This window comes from Phalacrocorax aristotelis, chromosome 1 (genome assembly GCF_949628215.1).
Source record: "Phalacrocorax aristotelis chromosome 1, bGulAri2.1, whole genome shotgun sequence".
Taxonomy (NCBI): Eukaryota; Metazoa; Chordata; class Aves; order Suliformes; family Phalacrocoracidae; genus Phalacrocorax; species Phalacrocorax aristotelis.
The window spans coordinates 168,591,747-168,612,670 of record NC_134276.1 but is presented as its reverse complement, the minus strand read 5'-3'; the positions used below and the strand labels follow the sequence as shown (position 1 = coordinate 168,612,670).

Below are 20,924 nucleotides of genomic sequence, written 5' to 3'. Positions count from 1 at the left end.
AGCATTACTAGAAAAAAAAACTATTTTAGAGCTTACTTTGGATTCCTAGGTATAGGCTGCAATTCAAATTAATTTAAAATAATTCTATGTTGCACTGAACTCCGTCCCTACATTGTTACACACCAAAATCCTGATACATTTCCATGACTGGCTGCATAGTTCCTGACTCAGACATTTCCTTCTCATGGTAAGCACATACAAATAAATACTTAATCTTTAAGAAGACCTTAAAAATCAATACACCACATCCTGGAAGTTTACTGGGTCAGTGACCTTGGCGTTAATGGCCCTTGGTGTTAAGGGCTTTAAAACCTCAGTTGTGCTCACTCTGCAGTCAGCAAGCCAACGGCCTTTTTCAGCAGAAATGCCCCCTTCAGATTAATGGCTTGATAGGCGTTTTTCAGTGCACAAAGGTGCAAACTGAGGTGGTTTGAAAAGGCCTTAGTTTTGAAAAGCGTTGACCGCTTTGATCATGAAGAAGGGGAACTCATCAAGTGCCCCTTGTGACTTGAGAACAAGTCCATCCCCCTAAGTGACTGGAGAAGTTGATGTTCCTCATCCAGCACATGGGCGAGGAGGCTTCTGGATGGGGACTCTTGGTGCCTCTTGCAGAACGTGAAGTGCAAGAACTCCATAGCATCTGAAACAGTTCTCTGCCCGGGTTGAGATAACACCCTCAGAGCTGCTGCTGGGTGCCCATCTTGAACTCTACACGTGCTTCATGAGCTCAGGGATGGTCAGGGAATCCTGGAAGGGAGAAATGGCAGGGATGTGCTGCCTGAATTTTATCTGGTTTTGCTTTAGTCCAGTGATTGCTCCCAGTGGTGTAAAGGGAGTATGTGTTAGAGACCAGAATCTTCAGCTTCACTTATCCAAAATGAGCATCCTAACAAAAAATGGGGAAATCCAGTTCTCTTTCTTGCCTGCTCTTTTTCCATCTGCTTGCTTGCACTATCATCTCACTCCATGATGGAGTTTGATGTTTGAGGTATGCTTAGCAACCTAGCACTTTTTAAGGACATGTGCTGGGATAGCTGTTGTCCGATTCCCAAATGGCCCCTAGACAGAAGGTAGGCACCTCAGAATTCACTTCAGTATACAAGAAACGTACTGGGTAGCCTGGAAGAGATGGGGTCCTCCTGGGAAGGTGCCACCCAACAATGCTTTCAGTACTCAGGGGAAGCATTTCAGAAAATGGCTTTATCAGAGGGAGTCACAGACAGCATTTTCCAGTCTCTCTCTCGTGGTCCTATACTCTTGCATTCTGTCCATGATGCCATTTATGTGCCTATATGTTGTGTTGGTTGCCCGCCCTAGGTTTAAACAACCAGGCCAACCAACCAACCTTTGGTTGGGCCTTGGGAGTCAGTAGGCACCCCTGATGATATAAAGACTTTAGCAGGTTTCTTACAAAAGCTTTGAAAATCTCTGCCTTTCCTGAGGATACAGTATCTTCAGGCTGAATGAAGTACAGTTTCTGCAAGGTCTAGCTATTTGAACAGCAGCTTCTAGTTTAATTATCAGAAACTCTCTTGGTAATCACAGTCAACACCTGCTGCAGTTTTTTGACTTCATTATTTAGTAATGAAAAAGTATTTCATTGTATTATTCTGTCATTTTCCCTTTCAAGTGCCATTAATGGGCCTAGAGATATATTTGTCATTACAGACTAGACTAGACATCTTGATTCAGTTCGTAGGTCTGGCATGGAGTCCCGGTATGATCTTGGATGAGTTGCTTGGTCTCTCTGGACCTTGATTCCTCTTCTGTAGAGTGGCTATAAAATGCATCTTTTCCAGCTTTTGTCTAGTCAAGAGTATTAGTCAAGTGAAATGGAAGCTGGCAGAGGGCATCCGATTGCTTCCTGTGAACACATTAGAAGAGTAAATACCAGGGAGGGAGAAGAGCTACTTAAGTTAAAGAACAGTTTTGGTAGAACAAATGCCTAAAAATAGAAAGTGGGTAAGTTTGAGGTGGAAATTCAAAGAAAATTGCTCATCATCAGATCAGTCGAGTTCCAGAGCAGCCTTCCAGGGTGAGTCAGGGGGAAGAACGACCTGGTGTGTAAGGTACATTTTCACCCATCCTAAAACTAAAATGCATTGCGTAGGCCAAAGCTACCTGCTGATTCTGTCCCTGCTACTGCTGCCTGTCTGTGGTACATCTACCAGTCCTGCTGCTGCTTTTGCACTGCTGCAGCAAAAGTGCTGCAACAGCAGTAGTGTCAGAGGCATCAGTAACAGAGATCAGGTGTGACATCTCTCTATACTTTTTAGGGGTAGGGTCTCTTAAGGACTGGCAAATGCTCTAGCTGCCTTCAGCATGGACCTTGACCAGTTAGTGAGTGGGATTATTTGGCATGGTTTTTATTCCAGCGATGGACTGGTCTTCACAATGCCAAAGGTTCTCTTCCTGTCTAATATTTCCCAGATATGGCTGCATTTTACCTTGTGAGACACTGAAATCTGAGCTCTTCTTTTGAAGATGGTGGGGTTCATTAATAGTTTTTGCAGGTTGGTGATTCTGAGTTTGGCATTCTTTCTAAAGGTTGCTGGGTATCGCACATCACTTCTGGATGTTAGAGGTTGGAGTAGTTTAATCTTCATGCACTTCCCTACTCCTTTTTCTCATGCTCTAGGTTGCTAGATGGATGCCAGAGACAAGCAGCTTTTACGCTCCCTGCGCCTGGAGCTCTGCACAGAGGTGCTGGTGGATGGAGTTGTTATTCAGTATCTCTACCAAGAAGGGATTCTCACGGACAGTCATGTTCAAGAAATAAAATCCCAAACCACCAGTCAGAGGAAAACCATGATGCTTCTTGATATTCTCCCCACCAGAGGACCCAAGGCTTTTGATGCATTCCTGGATTCCTTACAGGAGTTCCCGTGGGTTAAAGAGAAGCTGATAGTGAAGCGTAAGGAGATGACAGTACAAGATCCTGCAGGTAAGGCCAGGATTGTTGTTGCTGATATTTTGAAGCTTGTTCTCAAGCCGTAGCTTTAAAATGTTACACATACCAGTAATTTCACATTAAGCATCGTATAGATATGGGACACGATACCAACGGAAGGAGACAGCCTGAATTTCCTGTAAGCCAGCCAAACACCAGGAAGTATTGCAAAGTTTGGGGAGTGAGCAGGGTTGAGTTTCAGGAGACTGGCAGGCTGCAGGAGAGGCTGCCTTGGGAGAGGCTGGGATGTAGGAGGACCCAGACTCCATTACCTGAAAGGGAACAGACTATAAAAAGTAGTTTTGACTAGCTGCAGAACAGTCTCTTCACCATCCATACCTGGTTATTTGTTTGTTTATATATGTTTGCAGTGGTTTGTTTCTGGATTGCTCACATTGACAGAATTTTTAGTTACTTAGCTTTATTATGATTTTAATGTAATTTTGATTTAGTACCAGACGCTAATTTAGATTTATTTAGTTTATTATGTTTACTGGAGTGCAAATATCTAGGTTCATTACTTCCAAAATTACTAGCCATTGCTTAGTTTTAAAACAAATTTAAGAGCTAACCGATTTAGTGGGTGTTATATAATCTCATTTAGTCAAATCTCTGGCTTTCTGACATTTAAATGTGCTTCTAAAACTAGCTTTCTGGACTTGATGTTTGCTCAGAAGTGATTTCTTTAGCAATCCGTGCATGCAGTTGTTGAGCTGTCTTTAAGTCAAGATAACTGCTTAAAATGCACGTTTCTCGCCCTAGATTCTGGCAGCACGCATTGGCTGCTAACCTCACGTTACCAGCGAGATAGTGAAATAGTCCTTACTTGGGAACATAATTTCCAAGAAGTCTGATTAACCTTTCTTCACACCCTCCACCCCACACCCTCCCCGCCCCATTTGGGTTTGGTCATATGTATTTTGATGCACATGACGTGTGATTTTTCCAGCGTCAGTGTGCTTTGCATGAGACTGAAAGCCTGTGAAGATGGGTGGCTAAGACCCATTGACCCTCCTGTGCACCTGCGTCCCAGTTAGCTGCACGTTCAAGAACGTTTTGTCAAGATCTGCTGGACAAATCTGACATTATCTTACCTTAGGACATTTTTTAATGGAATATCGTGACAGATGGTCTTTCTGTTGGGCGTCTGCAGAGGTTGCTTTACGCTTCCTTGGAAATGGGTAAATAATTTTCAGAATTTGGGAAATAAATGTCCTGTGCTGCCCACAGGAGAAACCAATGGAAGTTCTCAGCACAATGCAAACTTGCAGCATTGAGCGTGTTGGAAAAGACCCTGCCCGCTGTTATGACAAATCCTGTCATGCTAATGCTTTTTATTTGCCTTACTAATCAGCCTGTTTGTTTGCTAATTGCTGGTTAACCTGTTGAATAATCCTTACAGTTCCAAAAACTGCACACACAGCCGTGGAGTACGGTCAGGATCGCATAGTTTGTTACTAGAAAAATTGTTTCTGATTTTTGTTCTTTGGATTGTTTTGTGGATTGCTTCTTCCTGTCTTGATTGCTTGTGACTAACATGTGGGATTTATGCATATCAGGTTCTCTGGTTTCGAGTGGGCTGACTGTACTTGATAATCTGATTGCCAAATTTTGTGTGTTAATCAGAAAAGGCTTCCAGATTAGATCAAAGGTTACTGTTATTTTTACTGTGGCAATACAGAGTGTAAGAACAGGATAAGAGGCAGATAGCCAAGTTTGTTTTAATATTTAGGCACGTTCTTTAGAAGCCAAAGAAAGAAAGCGCCATCTGTGCCCTAATAAATGCTGAGTGCGCCCTGGAATGAATTGGAAACTATGGTGGCAATCATCAGTGCTGATTACATGCAAGAAAATGTGGTTTGGGATGAAAAGCCTCACTTTGCATTCTAAACAACAAACGTGTAAGCTTTTGTCTCAGCAGAGTACTTGAGCATATGCATGGCCTTAAGCATGGAAAAAGCCATGCCTCTAATAAAACTATAAGCATACTTAAAATTAAATGTGTTCTTTAGTGACATTCTAGATAACTTAACTTCTGCCTTATTTGAAACAGCTCATAGAAATGATGATACGTCAGTGGCAATTTCTTCTAAAGAATCCATGTGTAGTGAAAAAAGCCTGCCACATACACACTACCTTTTTTGTAGACCCTAGAACTTTTAAATTTTAAATTGGTTTTATGGCCCCAGATTTTAAAATCTTTTCTTCCTTTGGATCATGCATACTTCTGGAAATCACATGCCTGCTGTTCACTTGTTTATGCTCAGTTAAAATTCTGTTTACTCACGCAAAATATCTTCAGTTTTTGCAGATCTTTTGCGGCAAGTTGTTCCTTGAAGGAAGGTTTTCTTTTATAGTCTTTCACTTCTCACTGACTACATGGAGGATTTTTAAAGTCAGGAAAAGTAGACTGTTAGGTTTTCTCTATCTGAACGTAAAAATGGTGGTATGTGCACAGTGATTTTTCTATGTAGGCCTCTGGATTATTGTGCATCTTGTTCAAACAGATCAGGCTTTCTATCTTTGCTTCAGCTGAGAAATATAGTTTGTTGGTTCCCAGTTAAAAAACAAAATCACAATTGTAATTGTTAAGAAACTTTTAATTTATTTTTTTCCCCTACTAAAAAAACCCAACAAAAACAAAAAACCAAAACCAACCGAACCAAACAAACAGCAATTTCAGAAGGACAGAAATGAAAACATCTTTTGTGATGTAGTGTCAATATGATCTGGTGGACCGAGCAGCTGCGAAATGGAAGTCAAAGTCTGAGACCTAAACAAGACACTGCCACTGACTCATCGGGAGCCTTTGGGCAAATTCTTCCAAGGCAATGGATTTATTGGTTCCCAAGTTGTGTAACTCGGTGTAATGTTCACGGAGCAGCATAGAGTGTAACTGTAAATTGGCCCAGGATTCAACCCAGAGTATGCTGTTTGGCTGCTTGCAAATAAATGAACTTTAAAACCTGTGATATCTTGAGTTTTATTGCTGAATGTCAGCTGACTTAAAAATAGTAGTTCTGTATGCTGTTATCTGCTGTAGTTCCAAGGAACACAGAAGACCCTAATCCTGCAGAGCATGAGGAATAGTTTTTCCACTGGAGTCAGGAGAGTGACATGCAGGCAGGTGGGGCCACTTGCATCTGTATAATTGCAGCAGAGACCCAAGATTCTTTCCTCTTGCTTGTTTACTTTATGCACAGGACACCCTTTTGCCTAGTGTCACGTTTCTCCTCTCTCATGTGGATCTGTCAGATGGCCACAGCTTCTTAAGGTAGGGAAAGCATCGTTGAAAAACCCCAAAATGTCAAGGAGAAAATCTAAAGTCATGTGCTTTTGGAGGTAAATGTTTATGACTGCAGTCAACTTTCAGGATGATAGGGTGTGTTTCTTTGCTTGTGTAAGAACCTGTGATAAAACAGTTCACCCTGTGTAGAGTGGCATTGCAAGACTTAATAATTATAAACATCAGCTGCAGCATGAGTTCCTGGTTTCAAAGATTGAAGCTTCTGCCGTAGTAAGAGTTAACAAAAATAATGTGGGTCTGTTTCATTGGGAAAAGACTAGTCTGTTTTTTTCTGCCCTAGTTTGGATAACTTTATGCCTTTGTCAGGAACATAAATCTTCAATATAGTATTATAATTTCTATGAAAAACTACAGCTGTTGGCAACAGAATTCCATTCTTTCTAGGAACAGCAAACAGTTACCCAATATTTTTTGCACTGAATAAAAATATATAAGCTTTGATGGCATTTGTTTATCAGAATGTTTTTCTAATCTCTCTCCGCTCAGGAATTTCTCTGCCCAAGTATTTTATTTCTCTCTATACTATATGTTGCTATAAAATGATTTACTTCTAAAAGTGTTAGTATTGCACCTCTTCGTAGTATAGATGATTTCTCCATTCCACAGGAAATGGCAGTATATTGAGAAAGAAAAGTCTGAGATACAGCATTTGCCAAAGGAATCCTGCAGCAGCCATTGCTATCTGGCAAATGTTAGTGAATCTGGGGCATGGAGTTACACAGAATTGCCTTGGGAAAGCTGTTCTCTCGCAACTAAGCAAGGAATATTTTCTAATGTATGATTTTGTTGTTGTGGTGGTACCTAGTCAGCAGTCTGCATTAGGGTCCTGTTAGACTTGGGTGAGGTTTTTTGATTTGAACAGATTTTAGTGTGGTTGGGGTTTTTCTCTGGATGTGTGGGGAGCATGTGGTCTCATGTAGCTATATAAAACTTTGTGTTGTGTAACACTTTGGATGAAGCATGCAAATACAAAACAAAGCAAAACATGTACTTCTGCTGAGAAAGCTGTCCTTCCCGTTCCCCCCCTCCACATCCCCCAGCTTTCCCAAAGAACTTTTTCTACAGCTGAGTTGTAGGTTTCTAAGAATTCGGATTCAAATGCAACAGCATTAGGATGTGGGGAAGTTTAGCATCTCTTCTTACCTTTCGTTGGCTGCTTCCTGCCCTCTTCCTATCCTGCTTCCTCTCACGTCTAATGTAGTGAAGAAACAGCCTGGTCTCTTGCCTTTTCCATTTGGATGTCAGGAGACCAGCTGATGAATTCCTTTCCTCTCTCTAAAATGGTGGACAGAAGACGGTGGTTTTTTTTCCTTTCTTCTTTTTCCCTCCTCTCTCTTGTATAGTCCTGTGGCAGAAGGGGGAGTTTCCTCCCACGTATGTCTGAAGGAGAGGGATGGGCTTAGCAGCCTTGGCTGCACTAGATTGACCTGGAGATGAAGGAGTGCCCTTGTGCCACATCCCAATGCCTGGAGGCTATAGAAAATGTTCTCTGGAGAGATTCAAAGGCATCCTCGTAGGACAATTTCCCAAACTCTTTTCCACATTCCCATCTCCCCTGAAAATCGGGTGTTACATTTATGGCTTTGGCTTTGTTCCTGACCGCAGCAAGATCTGTGAAGTCTGGCATTAAAGGTTTGTGTGCACACTCAGTATTAACAGCATGCATCGTGACATGGACAAGTAATCAACTTCTCTGGTTATACAGAGCATTCTATGTAGGTATTTTGGTTTTACTGTGCGTATGAACGTAAGATTTTCTTTTTTTTTTTTTTACAGTTTAAGAAATACTTGATTTGTTGCCTTTTTGCTGTGTTAATAAGCAGCCATGCTTATGCTGCTTACATCTATGTTTTTCACTTTGAGAGCCTAAATCTTAGGCATCACTGTTAAGAACTATAGTGTGTCCTGTCCAGTCTCAAAGAGTTTATTTCAGGTAAGGTAATGGAAACATGTAACCGTACTTGGTGTCATCTGCAGTAACACACATATGTGAGGCTAATAATAATATAGATTTAGTAAAATGCATAGTCCTTGGAAACAGTAGAGAAGGAGTAAAATCTGGCAAGAGAGGTGTTTGGGCCAGCTGTGCCTGATCAGCTACTCACAGCCAGTGCCACTAAGAGGAAGCAATGGGTAATTTGGATTGAAGACTCATGGGTGTAGGGAATGGAGAGATCCATCTGCTGACCAGACCTGATGACTTCCAAAGTGTGCTGCTTCCCCAGGGACTGGATCCAGGACATCACAGAGGTTGCCAAGGCCTGGGCAATCATCACACTTTGCTAGTCTCTCACGTGGGCACCAGTAATAAATACTTCAGCAGATTAAGGATGACTACAGTGATCCCATGTGAAGGGATGGAGCCCAAGCAGTGTTGTCCATCCTGCTATTCAAGGAGAAAAATCTGGGCAGGGGTGGATGCATCCTGCATATTCACACCTGTCAGTGCACCTGGTGTCAAGGCGGCACCTTGGACTCTATGACCACAGGACCCTTTTCAACAAATCGGGACTGCTAGGGACAGATGGGATCAGCTTGACAGTGTGGAACAGAAGTGTCTTTACCAGAAGGTGTGCTGAGAGGAAGTGGAAGTCTGCACAGTTGCAGAACTGTGATGTCATTGGATTTGCAGAGACATGGTGGGATAGTTCATGCAACTGCAGTGCCGCAGTGCATGGCCTCAGGCTCTTAGACAAGGATACCACTGCAGTTTCTTCGAAGGAGTGTCTTGAATGCACAGAGCTTTGCTGTTGCTTGCAGAACAAGCTGGTCAAGAGTTTATGGGTTAGGATCAGAAGGGAGCTCAGGAAGAGAGAGATTGTCATGGCATCTTCTATAGGCCCTCCTGATCAAAAGGAGGTAGAGCCTGGAGAAGGGAAGATAGCAGCTTTCCAATACCTGCAAAGAGGATATCAAGAGAAGACAGGGATAGGCTCTACACAGCAATGCATGGTGGGCAGATGAGAGATGAAGGGCACTAGTTGAAATGGGAGGTTCTGGCTGGCTATAAGGAGAGTTTTTCATCATAAGGGGAGTCAAGAAGTGGAACGGGGATCCAGAGAGGTTGAGTAGCCTTTATCCTTGGAGGTTTTCAAGACCCAGCTGGACAGAATGCTGAGCAACATGGTCTGATCTCAGAGCTGACCCTGCTTTGAACAGGAGGTTGGACAGGAGATCTCTTCCAACCCAAATTTCCCTATGATCTTATAAAGCCTTCTTAAAATAACTACTTCTATTGCAGGCCCTATTTCTCAGGGCAACTTTAACAACTCAAGTGTTTACTGGGAAAGTGACACAGTATAGCCAGAGTCCAGGAGACTTCTGGAATGCAGAAGGGGCAATATCTTCATGAATGTCCTAGTTAAGTAGAGTAAGGGAGGTGCTCTACTGGCCTTGCTACTCAGAAACAAGGTACAACTGTTCAGGGATGTGTTTGGTAATGTCAATCTTGGCTGCAGTTACCATGCAGTGCTCAAGTTTAACATACTGAGAGAAGAGAGGAAAGCAAATAACAGAGTAAATGTCCTTGACTTTAGCTTATTCATGAACTGGTTTATGGGACACTGTAGGAGACAGTGCTGAAGGACAAAAGCACCCAGGAGACCTGACTGATCATCAAGGAAAACCCCTTCAAAGCACAAAGCCAGTCCATTCCTACGCGCAGGGAAAGCAGCAGGCACGGCAGGAGGCCAGGCTGGCTGAAAGGGGAGCTCCCATCTGAGCTCAAATTCAAAAAGGAATTGTCTAGGAAGTGGAACTGAGGACAGGCTACCCAGGAGCGATATAAAAGCATTCTGTGGGCTTTTAGGGATAGAGGTAGGAAGGGTAAAGCTCATCTGAATTTGAAACCATTCAAGGACGTGAAGGACAAAAAGATGGGCTTCTACAGGGACATTGGCAGTGGAAGGAAAGCTAAGGCAACTACTGATGAAGGGCATGAAAAAGCTGGGTCTTCATATGCAAAGTCTGCTGTCGGTTGGCCCTGGTCTCTGTGCTTACTAGTGGAATTTGGATGAGGGAGATGCTGTTTATAGTAGAAGAGAACTGAATTAGGAACTACCTGAGTAGAGTGGACAGACACAAATCTCAGGAACTGGATGGGATGCATCTGAGAGTTCTGGGGGATCCAGTCTTTGAGAGGCTGTTCCCTGTCATGTTTGGTAGGCTGTGGTAAGCCAAATGTATAAAGTGCAATAACGTGACTGGGAACTGCCAGCTTGGATTTCCCACAGGTAAATCAAGCTTGACCAACTTGATTCTGCCTTCTGTGATAAAATGACTGCCAGTTCCTCTGGGCTGACAGTGGTACCAATTCTGTTTAACCTCTTTGTCAGTGACCTGGGTGATGGGAAGGACTGTACCTTCAGGAAGTTTGTAGGTGAATTAACTTGGCACGCTTGTCAGTTTGTGTTCTGGGATCTTCTGAACTGTGCCTCAAGCAGGAAGGCAGGATGCCTCCAGGTCTTGGGGATCATTTGACACAGGGGAATGGACTGCCTCTCAGAGGGATCCCAGCAAGCTGGATGAATGGACCAGCAAGAACCTCATGATGTTCAGCAGAAGTGTAAAGTCCTGCACCTGGGATACAAAATTCCCACAAAATAACACAAGATGGGCACTGACTGGCCAGTTGCAACTCTGCAGAAAAGAAGCTGGATGTCTTGATAGGCAGTAAGTACGATAATGAAGACTAACCACACACAACTGCATCAGCAAGAGCAAAGCCAGCAGGCTGAGGGAATTGATTAATCCCCTGTACTTGGTACTAGGAGGATGTATTTAAAATACTGTGTCTAGCTTTATGCCACCAATATAAGGGAGAGACTGGCAAGCCACAAGCCAGAGTCTCCTGTAGAGCACCACTAAAGTGGTCAGTTTAGCATGAAGTACAGGGAAAGGCTGAGACAACTGAGTTTGTTCTCGGAGAAGAGAAGGCCAAGTAGACTCAGAAAAGGTGGAGTCGGACTCTTCCTACAGGTGCAGAGCAAAAGGAAAAGGAGTGGCAGGCACAAGTTGCAGCAAGGGAAATTCTGACTGGATATAAGGAGAAAAAAATTCACAAGACAGGTTAAGCATGGCCACCTGAGGTTGCGGTCCAAGGAGTATTGCCCAGAGAGGCTTTGGAATCTCCATCCTTGGAGACAGTCAACACTCAACAGTAGAAGACCCTGAGCAACCTGATCAGACTTTGAAGCTGGCCTTACTTTGAGTAGGAGGCTGGCCTAGATGACCTCCAAAGGGCCCTAAAGTTTTCTGTGATTCTGTAAGCTTGGCATCACAATCTGTGTTCTCAGTATGTGGAATTTTAATCCAAATATAATTGGTGCTGACATAGGACACTTTGCATATGTATGCGTGACTTCTAGTTCAGTTTAGGAATGTGATTTTAAAGTGAATTGAAGAGTTCAAGTTAGATTTCTTTCAGGTGAATCTAAACGGGAAAATGTGCTCCGGGTGTTCACAGAGTCGATAGGACCAGACTAGAGCCAGATAGAAGTGACACCTTCCAGGTGGGTAGAGAACCTCAGCATGATCTGTATCAGTCTATAGGTCCTCTGCTATTGCTCCGTAGTGCTAATACAGACAAAGCCTTTCCCAGCCAGTGGGTGAGGTGGTTTTGTCCGTAAACACCTGCGGTCTTGGAATCCTTTCTTCCCAAAATTCTATGTTCATACATACGTGGAGATGTAAATGTGTATCATATCAGGGATGCTGCTGCATGCCAATAAAGGCATTTATTTAATTGATTATTTAAGTATCTCTGTTTTCCAGAGTTTACAGTACTGTTTCTCATCTTGGGGTATGTCCATGGCTTACAGAGTTCACTACAGTTTTCCATTAGACAAAATATCTTAATTCTCTGTCCCTTTCCCTCCTCAACTCGCATCATATTATGATAAAATCATGCCCATGTCTTAGATTTCCGAAACCATGCAGTCCTCTGATCCTTGAGATCTTTTGTTAATTGTTGCCAGCTTCCCACTCTTGGTCTTGTCTCAGGATGTGGCGAGGGAACCATTGAAAAAGCTCTGTACAGACAATAATAATTGTTTTCTAGAACAGACTGGAAACTTTCTGGTAAGGACCTGACCCTGCAGCTTGATAAAGCCACTTGTAAACATGAAAAAGCAAGATGCAATTGTTATTTTTGCATTATGTATTCAGTATAGGCATTCCATTGATACTAATTAATGGCCCTTGTGGTCCATAGATACACAATAATAAATGCTCCAGAGTAACTGAGAGAACTTCTTACTTAAGCCTTTGTAGATGTCTTTTAATGAAATTTCTTTTCATTAGTATTTTCCTTCAGAGCTGGCCAGCTCTTCTTTTAGCACCTCCAGAATTGTCTTGGAGCTCCGTCTGAAAATGTTTAATTTTTGCATTCCCATTGATGGGGAAAATCTATTGTCTTTCATAAATTAAGTCTATGATGAATGCTGTTTTTAAAGAAAAACAACCAAGCAGCAAACACATCCACCTTAGCTTGCCCGTGTTGTGGAGGCTGCATAGCCATCCGAAGTCAGTAAAAATGTTAACTGGTGTCTCACAGTGAAAGTCTGACTCCAGTGAAGTCAGAGGCCGTGCTCCTGTTGACCAGAGCAGGACAAAGGTCTTGCTGCTGGTGACTGAAATGTTGTCTCTGGAGAAGGAATGGGTGCTGTGCTCTCTTCCTTACACTGACTTGGCAGCATGTCTCAACCTTCAAAGAAAAATCATTCCTGCAGCTGAAAAGCTATTACTAGTTCAGACTCTGCACTCCTTTTCCTGTCGGCTGAGAATATCAGCAGTGATGTGACTTCTCATTGGGAACTGCCACTTGTATGGCAAAGGTCAGGAAGTTTCTCTAGGATACAGTTAGTTATGCATGACTCTTGTATCTTGAAGCCCTCCCTGTGTTGCCATATGCAGCTAATCTTTCATTCCATATTTGTTTATGGTCATTATATGTTTATATGAATGAGAACTAGAGCACCCAAGTATCGCTCATTGTTACCTCAGAGTGATGCAGCTGCAGTTTATTTTGTTAGAAGATTTATGGTTTTGTATACAAGACTTTTGAAGCCAATTTTTATCTATTTGGCAATTGTGTAAACAGAAAATCAATCTTCTTTCTTCTTTTAGCCATTGTACCATTGTTCCAGTATACCGTCAGATTTTCTTTTTAAGTTTTCTTTTTAAGTTTTCTTCCTGTTCTTTGTGGATAGATTTGTGTTCCCTCATACACTGATGCACTGGCAAGGAGTTGTACATGTGTTTTGACAAACACCTCTCCTGTGAACTGAAGCAAAGCTTTGGTGTTTCTTCCAATCTACATTTAGAGAAGGAGACGATTTGATTTATACTGTACAGTTTGTGTGTACAGGAAATAAGCATTAATGCATCAGGTCAAGGGGAATAAATTGCCATTAGTGTGCCACTTCTGGCAGCCTTCTTAATCTTAGTGTTTCACCACCTTGCCTAGGATTTTCAAAAGGACTCATAGTTAACCCAAGCTCACCCAACCCTCCTCCCATCAAGGTCAAGGGTAAGCTCCCCTTGGCTTTAAAGAAGGCAATTTTAGTCCTGTGTTGATGCTTTTGAGAGTCTTACCTTTCATTTGTAGTTAATAATACGTTGAGCTCTTTAAAGAATGGCCTGTTTCTGTCTTTGGATCTTTCTAGTAGAATGTGCACTATGGTTGAGTGAAAGGACTTTACACAGGTGAAGGGTTGTCTAAGCCCCTTGCCCTGGAGCCTCTGGCTGGCGCTGGTGGGAGGTAGGCTTCCTTCATGAGCAGTTGGTGCTGCCTTTAAGCAGGGGCATAGGAATCCTCAGCAAAACAACTGTTGAGAAAGGAAGGCTGGAACGAAAAGGAAAACCAGTACTTTCTAGTATTTCTATATGAAGAAAATATTTCTTTAAATACTTTTTTATTTACTCTAGGCAATGGCTGTGTTTGCTCAGCTTTTCAAAGCGACATGTTCTTTATTCTTACTCCTCTTCTGTTTAATTATAAAGTAATGTATTTCTCTGTGATCCAGTTCTGCCACATCCCACATGAGATTAGTTTCATCTTCATATCCTTGAACAGCGATTGCTGCAGTTAGGGTTGCAAAACACTCTCATCATCCCCTCAGGTCATGTTGGATCTGACGAGTTCACCTGGAAAACGCCTGTTTTAAAAGCAACGTCAGGTTGTAGCTAGAAACGCTAGTCAGCTGTTTGCAGTAGAAATTAATTCAGGTTTCTTGGGGCATTCCCCTTGCAGGTACCCGGATCCAAAATGAGAAGCCTTAAATCTTTCCCCAAGGAACTGCTGGCTGCACCCGCAGCCAGGTCCCTGGGGACCGCAGCTTTTGCTGTCGGAGCTCCCCGGGCACTTCAAAGCCTGCTCTGGGCAGGTCCCAGGCTGCCCGCCTCTCCGACAGTGCCGAGCAGCGCGGCGCCTCGCTCACGGCTGGCGTCGGGACACGCAGCCAGGCCTTTCTCCAGCGATCTCGCCTGCGGGGCCGAATCCTGTGGGCGTTCGCGACGCACACCTGTCAGACGGGGCTGCGTCCCTGCCAGCAGCTGGCAGCGAGGTGCAGCTCTTTGCATGGAACGGTTTAATGTTAATACAACCCCACAGTGTAACAGGTAGGATACCACCTTGTGACTTGACGTCTTAGACACTTCCCAAGTAAGCACATCTACGGTTTATATGAGTGGTGCCCCCTCAGCTGTGTTTTAAAAATCTTTGGTGGAGGCATCGCTCTAAGAGCTCAAATCTTGAATTTTGACTAGAATAAAATCCTTCACAGTAGCTGAAAGAAACGTATCTAAGTCCCAGAAATAAATAAGATAGGGCTTGAGTTCCTCTCCTCCTTGTTTCATCTGGGCTAATTGAGGCAGCTCCTCAGTTGGCACGCTGGCCTTTGTGAATCCCCTTCTTAATGCCCCTAATTTCCCAATAAATTGTGCATGTTTTTTAGCAAAATAATTCAGTCCTGTCCTGGGAGAAGGGATTGATGATAAACCTGTGTCTCTTCCGTGCATCTGAATCCAGGAGAATTGACCCTGTTCCTGAGAGTCCCATTTTCATTTATCACTGTTTGTTTTTATACTTCACTTATCGTAGTTCTCATATATAGCAGTGTTTCTGTATCTTTAAATTGTTAAACTAAGTGCATGCTCTTCCTTTCCTATGCAAACTATAAATACATACACTTCACTTTTATATTTAAAGTTGTTACTTATGTTGGGGATTTTTCAGCTTCCAGTATGACCAATGGGTAGAATATAGGTAAGAAAGAAATGTGTAATACATGCTTAGCTCAAATTTATTTTATTAGAAGGCTGTTACCATACTTCTGTTTAGATAGAATTAAGTTGGCCAGCTGCTGGCCTGGCAGTACGTTGATCTGGTATCTTGCACAAGACGAAGGCCTGAAAGGAGCTCCTCAGTCTTCAGAAGGCAATGGTTATCTTATATGGTGTCCATATCCCAATTAGTGGAATCACGTGTGTTGCTAAAGTTTGTTTAATTGGAATAGCTAGTTAAGAGGCCTGAGCTAATGTATTTTTATTGTCAAACTCAACCTGCAAGCATTTGTTTGTGTGACTGTATACATGTTAGCATGCTCATTGGCCTCCGTCGAATTACTTGTGTCTAAATTTACTTTAATTATCCACAGTATTGGGTCATAATGCATAAACAGAATCTGTGGGAGTGAAAACAATTGTGTTTCCACTGAAGGATGGACAGGGAGTCCAGGGGGGATATTATAGGGTTGTATGTGTCTTGTTTGGGTTCTGTTAGCATTTTTCCTTTGTTTTTCAATTTGTCGCCTACAGTAGCATGAAGAATAAACATCAAGTTATTTAGAGAAAAAGTGAGTCTCAGTAGTGTGGTGGCTTTCCCATCAGACTAATATCAGGAAGAATTGGAGTGTGAACCCTGTTGTTCACTTCAGTTTCATGCTCTACTCTGCTGCATAACAAGGTGTTTTCCTGGCTAATGCTGATCAGAGGCATTCCTAATGTGATATTCCCACTGCAGTGTTCATTTTGCCTTTGGTATGTGCACCCTCTTACAAAATTCTTGGCATACCAGGCTCTGGTTTAGAAGATTTCTCCCCGTTTGTTTTATGAAGCCAGATGAGAAGGGAACTGTGATTTACAGCCATGAATTTATGATTTAGAATCATAGAATCATTTAGGTCGGAAAAGACCTTTAAGATCATCAAGTCCAACCATATATTTAACAGCTTTCACTTCCACTGCTCAGTGGCCCATGCACTTGGTAAAATTCCTCCTGCATCACTGAGTATTTTTGTTGACAGGGATTATATTGTGATTAAGAAAGCAGTGTGCTGGGTTCTTCTCCTCTTGTTCTGCCTGCACAAATCTACTACTACTTCCCATTCAAAACCTCTTTGGTAAGTGCTGAAATCACTTTGGGACTTTTTTTTTTTTTTAAGAAAATCAGTCTTGATAGTGATAGCAACAATAATCCCATGAGATTTTCTGCAAGTCCTGTAATCATCAGTAAATGTCAGGAAAGGTAGAACTAGCTTTTTGCTTTTGTGCATAAGCCTTTCACGTTGGTCTTAAACATTAGGTTTTGTATCCATTGTGTTAGTGTCTATCCCTCCTGATAGTGTCCCCCAAGATGAAGTTCACCATTGTATACTTCTTCAGCTTGGTTTTTCAACTTCAGCATTCTTCTGTTGAGTACTATAAAATATTGGGTAACTTTTGCCCATAATGCTTCAGAGGGCTAACTTAAGGAAATATAGAGGATGTACATGTCTTGGTTCTGCTTTCGTGCCAACTGATTCCTCCTGGTTGGATCGAGGAAGGGTTATGAATTACTTGTGCAGGATACAGCACTACTAGTGCTTCTTGTACTCAATAATGTGCTGTCCAGTTAAAACTGCAAACCCTCCAGTTTATGTACATATAGACACTATTTTTTGTATGTGCCGTCCTTACCTGGTAGGTTCATTCTGGGAAACTTGTCATCATGTTAGCAACATTGTCTGAGAGACGCATATTCAGACAAGTCTGGACCTCTTCAGACTTCATCGCTGTCTTGTATTACTGCCTGTGGGGCAATTATGAACTCTTTCCCCACGAGTCTGGAGAATACCAGAAGGCCTGGAACTGGGGATCGCATAAGTGTTAATCCTGGGGCATCAGAGTGGGCACAGTCACAAAGCATGCCTATTCCTGGTGGGGAGAGGGAGGTGGTAAGAGATTCTGTACTGCCAGGCGTTAATTAGCCTTCTGATTTGGCACCAGCTAACATTTGTACACCTTTAGGGTTTGCACTGATAAACAAAGTCCTTGTCTCCTATTCTATGCCATAAGTGTGGCTTTTTGGTTTATTTAATTGTCAGTTCCTGTTGACTGTACAAGTTGCTGCCGTAGCCCTTTTTCGTCCCATAGAGCTACCACCATCTAGTTACTCGGACTGCTAATTTAATCTTGTGCATCACGAAAAGCATTTATATCGTCATATTATTAATGAAGAGTTACTCTCTGTATAGCTTAAGTAATTTGGTTTATTGAGTAAGATAATACAGGAGCAGAGTATAAAATCCCCTGGAAAGCCACTTGGGATCCTATACCCTTTCCATGTACGCCCAGTTCTAAATGGCTTCCTTTCTCCTTATCTGGTTCCAGTCATGTCTGAGCCACAACTTTTGAGACTTATCCCCATTCTGGATAGCTTTTTCGTTCTCAGTTTACTGTTTCCATATGCATAACCCTTCCACAGATTGGTCAACGTTATAACATATAGTTGGTTTAATTCTGAGACACAAAGCACATTGGTCATACATACCAGAGAAGAGTTTAATAGCATTTCTGTGAACAAACCAAACGTAATTCTATTGCATTTTCTTTAAAGATCTAAAAGCAAAGTTATTGCTCAGATCTTTCTATAGGATTGCATGTTCTGCCTTTGTCAGGATGTTTGGAGTGGGTATGTTATTATTTCATGTCCTTTCTTATCAGCTCCTGAGTTCAATAGTATCACAAGGTTTAAAAAAAAGTCATTGGCACATAGGATACATAATGTATGAAGAATTGACGGCTTTGCCTCACCATAGAGAACTGCTGTGAGTTATCTCCATGCTTATTTTCTGCATGACACCAAAATTTGATATCACATTTGGGTTTTTTGATATAATTTCTTCATTGTGTTAAAAATCGTCAACACCAAAATGACCCTGAAGAATCCTCCTTCTACAAAAGATGTTCGTCTTTCTTTTGCAGTGGTAACATTCATGCTTGCCATCATGGTCTTTTATCTTTTCCAGGTTGTAATATATGTGATATAAATTCTAATGTACAGTTGTGATTACTGCTTTGTCCTTAAATCACCACAGCTGTGTAGCAGACACCCACTGATTCCTCACCACAGCTGATGGGCTTGCTCCTTCTACTATGTTTTATAGATTTCCGTATCTTGGATTTGAAAAAGGGGTTTTCTCAAGGCTTAATCATAATCCTATCCTATCCTTGCATAGCCTACATCACAAACTTAGCAATGTTCTTTGCCTTGCCTTTGAGCTGTAGGGGCATACAGGCTTTGATGGTTCTCTCCCACCCGTGGGATCTATTACGTTATTAGTAATATCCCTTCTCCTGTAGTAGCCTTGCAGTTGCTCAGAAAAATTCCTTGCCTATGAAGTCTTCGCTGTAAGAGGAGAGATGCCTGAGGTTTTGTTTGGCATTTCCGTAAAATACCCACTGGGATGAGAGAAGATGAAAGGACAGCCATGCTGGGTCTGTCTTATTCAATATACCCACCATGTCAAGGAACTCACCATTAACCTCTGCTAGGCTCTGTCAAGCTGGGCACCCGCAGCACCATGAGAAGGAAGCTTGACTGGGGGAATCCCAACAGTGGGGTGGGACCTCTTTCCCCTCCTTTTTGCTGTCCTGTCTCCAGACAGAGAGGCACCAGGTGGCATCTGCTGGTTTCTTATGTGTCTTTGGGAAATGGTGTCAGGGATGCCTTGTTTGGGGCTCCCCTTTGGCCCCCTGTTCTTGCAGCTTTGGAACCCCTTGCCCCTCAAGCCTCTCTCTTTTTCCCTTGATCATCATACACAGTCATTTTCTTGGTTTCCCTACACCTAGCCTTTTGATGCCTGTCCCAGGAAGGAAGGCTAGTCAGGACAGTGGTCTAGGAAAGGATAAGCGGAGAGAGAGCATTTAATGCCAAGGTTTTCAGTGACTGCCTTTTTAGGCATAGGTTTTAGTACTCAGTTTGATTTTTTAGTTTGACTGCAGGTAGCTGATCAAAGCTTTTTGTCTTTTAACACCCCAGTCATCCTTATTTTCATGCAAAGTGATAATGCAACACATACCTGAAGAAAGTGCATATGCCATGTCTGGAGCACTGAAATGAATTACCTCAGACATAGAGGCAGAAGGCAATCACTCAGAACAAGGTATGATTTAGGATCAAGATACGGGAAATGTGCTATTAGATAATCTTCCCCCACCATTCCAGGTTTATAAAATAAGTATTGGCATCTGCACACAAAGGTGGTTGGTGCTTTAGGAATGCCAAAGAAGATGTAGCTATTTGACAGAACTACAACCAATTCTACGCTTGTTTTTGCCTACAGGTTATGAGAAAGTGTTGAGAGCTGTTCTCAGCTTTGAGTGGGTCACCCTGTTTTGGTAGCTTGAATTCAGAATTTATATACATACCTAAGTAGTTTATTTGCTACAGGAAATGAATGTGTTTAAGTAGCTGAAAAGAGGTTGTTGAAGAGAATGGGTGCTTCTGGCAGACTGCGATTCTCTTACCTTGTGGTGTACCCAGGGTGACTGGTGAGCCTTTGGCCTTGGGAGGAAAAACAGCTGAATCTGTTGCTGTTCTGGGTGTTCTCTCATGGGGAAATCTGCATGGCTGAATTATATTTAGTACAGAAGAGAGCTAAATGGCTTGTCTTTGGAATTGTTTTATACCACTTACTTTTTTCCCTCCGTACAAGTTGGGTGTGTTATGCTCTAAGCAGCACCCAGCTGAGCTGAGTTTTCTCAGAAAAGCATCTTGCACTTTGAACAAGCAGTATGTAGCAGCTGGAGCTCTGCCCCAGTACAGAAAGTGTGTGTGTTACATTTATACTGTAAAATACACAGAACTTGATTTCAGGGTAGTTTTCTTTGTGACTAAAGCCAGAGGAAAAGCTGAAATTTGCCTTTTGTCTACTGCTGTTTTGTAGAGTTTCAATTAATCTTCAAAGCCTAGTAATTGGTCTAGTTTCATTACGAAGTCTTGAAATAGAACTTTAAAGGATCATTCCTGTTTAAAGATAAAACTTTGGTTTTGTTCTGAACACAAGTGAACTCTTAAAATATCAGGAAGGATTAAGGAAAAGTTGCTCTTGATATATGAAGTCCTATCCATTCTGTGTTTTCTCATCATATTTCTTAGTAGTTCTTTTTTTCTTGTGGGCCATGAGAAACATCAACCACAGGTAGAATATATCTTTTTATCAAAGTTTTTGGTAAACCACCAAACTTCTGGGAACTAGGCATCGCTGTCTTTTTGTTACTCCTTTGTCTTTCCATGATATGGTTTTTTTTTGGTTTTTTTTGTTCTTACTGTGGTTGACCAGTTGGATTGTAATCTGTAAAGAAAAATATGTAGTAGCACCTTTGCACAGTGACATGAAAAATAAT

The 20,924-nt window shown here is 42.2% G+C and overlaps 1 protein-coding gene across 1 annotated transcript in view; it reads left to right on the top strand.

Annotated features, from left to right (window-relative positions):
- The window catches only part of CRADD (CARD and death domain containing adaptor protein), an 83,364-nt gene that overhangs the window by 1,230 nt on the left and 61,210 nt on the right, over nt 1-20,924 (top strand). Inside the window, exon 2 of the mRNA XM_075080644.1 lies at nt 2,639-2,944. Within this exon, the coding sequence (XP_074936745.1) occupies nt 2,647-2,944 (298 nt within the window). The 5' untranslated portion in view covers nt 2,639-2,646. The remainder of the gene's footprint in view (nt 1-2,638; nt 2,945-20,924) is intronic.